This window comes from Pavona decussata, unplaced genomic scaffold, assembly GCF_977016875.1.
Source record: "Pavona decussata unplaced genomic scaffold, jaPavDecu1.1 SCAFFOLD_46, whole genome shotgun sequence".
Lineage (NCBI taxonomy): Eukaryota > Metazoa > Cnidaria > Anthozoa > Scleractinia > Agariciidae > Pavona > Pavona decussata.
In genome coordinates, this window is record NW_028145468.1 from 1,080,614 (window position 1) to 1,082,059 (window position 1,446).

Below are 1,446 nucleotides of genomic sequence, written 5' to 3' on the forward strand. Positions count from 1 at the left end.
CGTTTTCTATCCTATGGTTTTCTAGTCTCAAAAAGAGCGAGGCGTTCCATTTTTAGATTAATATATCTTTTAGATAAACAATCTAATCACTCGTGTGTCAAAACAGACGTAACAAAGTTTTTAAATTTATCAGGTTTGACAGATAAGGATCCCTATAAAGTACCAGAAGAACTTCTGATCACGTACACCTCGGTACTGACACTGCAGGTGATATGGCGACAACAAACTTTAGTAAAGGCGTGAACCAGATAACGCTGACAGAATTGGTTTGCACGGTGGAATTTACCGAAGGTTTGCAAAACCAGCTAATTTTCCTTTCAGTCCTGAACGTTTTGTTGTCCATTATTGCATTTTTGGGCAACACACTGATTCACAGAGAGTCATCCCTTCATGCACCGTCCAAACTCTTGTTTCGTTGTCTGGCAACAACGGATCTCAGTGTTGGTCTCATTGCAGAGCCTCTTAAGGTAATCTATTGGATATCTACGGTGAAAGAACAATGGAACATTTGCCGTTTCATGGATGCCGCCAATTTCATAACAGGCTGTATATTGTGTGCAGTGTCTTTATTTACTTTGACTGCAATAAGCGTGGACAGACTTCAGGCCCTGTTGTTGGGACTCAGATACAGACAAGTTGTAACTTTGAAGCGAACATATGCGGTAACAACCGTATTTTGGGTTGTGTCAATCGTCGGTACATTATTTTCCTTTTGGAAGAAGGTTATTTTGTCACTGTGTGTTTATACATGCATCTCTTTGTGCCTCGTAATTTCGATTTACTCCCACACAAAGATTTTCTACACGTTGCGTCATCGCCAACATCAAGTACAAGACAATGATCAACGACAACCGGGCCAAACAATTCCACCCAATATAGCTCGATACAGAAGAACAGTGTCCAGTGTACTGTGGGTGCAGTTGACATTAGTTATTTGTTATCTACCATTTTTTGCAGTGGAGCCTTTAACAAATTATATTGCACAGTCGACTTCAGCATCAGCTAGCTTTCTCGCAAGGCAAGTTGCTGTTATCTTAATTCATCATTAAACCCCATTCTTTACTGCTGGAAGATCAGACAAGTAAGACAAGCGGTTAAGGAAACAATAACGCAATTTATTTGTTTATGGAATTAGTTGTTGTGAGGTGTCTTCGCCCTTAAGTGGAATTTCGATTCAATTTTAATTCCCCTGTAGGTTTATAGCAATAACTTTTCTTTCTTTTGTGCGTTATTTCTTATGTCGCTTTTTCCCGCGGCCGAAACTATCGGGAAAAGCATTGAACATTTATAACTCAACCAAATAACAATAATAATAATAATAATAATAATAATAATAATAATAATAATAATAATAATAATAATAATAATAATAATAATAATAATAATAATAAATGGAATGATAACTTTATTATTTACAAGAATAAAATCTACTAGATACAGTTTGAT

At 36.5% G+C, this 1,446-nt stretch overlaps 1 protein-coding gene across 1 annotated transcript; it reads left to right on the forward strand.

Moving 5' to 3' along the window:
- Positions 1-212: 212 nt before the first annotated feature.
- On the forward strand, positions 213-1,446 carry LOC146482360 (adenosine receptor A2b-like). The gene is made up of 2 exons (XM_085107132.1): positions 213-985; positions 1,024-1,446. Exons 1-2 carry the CDS (start codon positions 213-215, stop codon positions 1,133-1,135), a joined length of 885 nt encoding a protein of 294 aa, XP_084963258.1. The 3' UTR covers positions 1,136-1,446.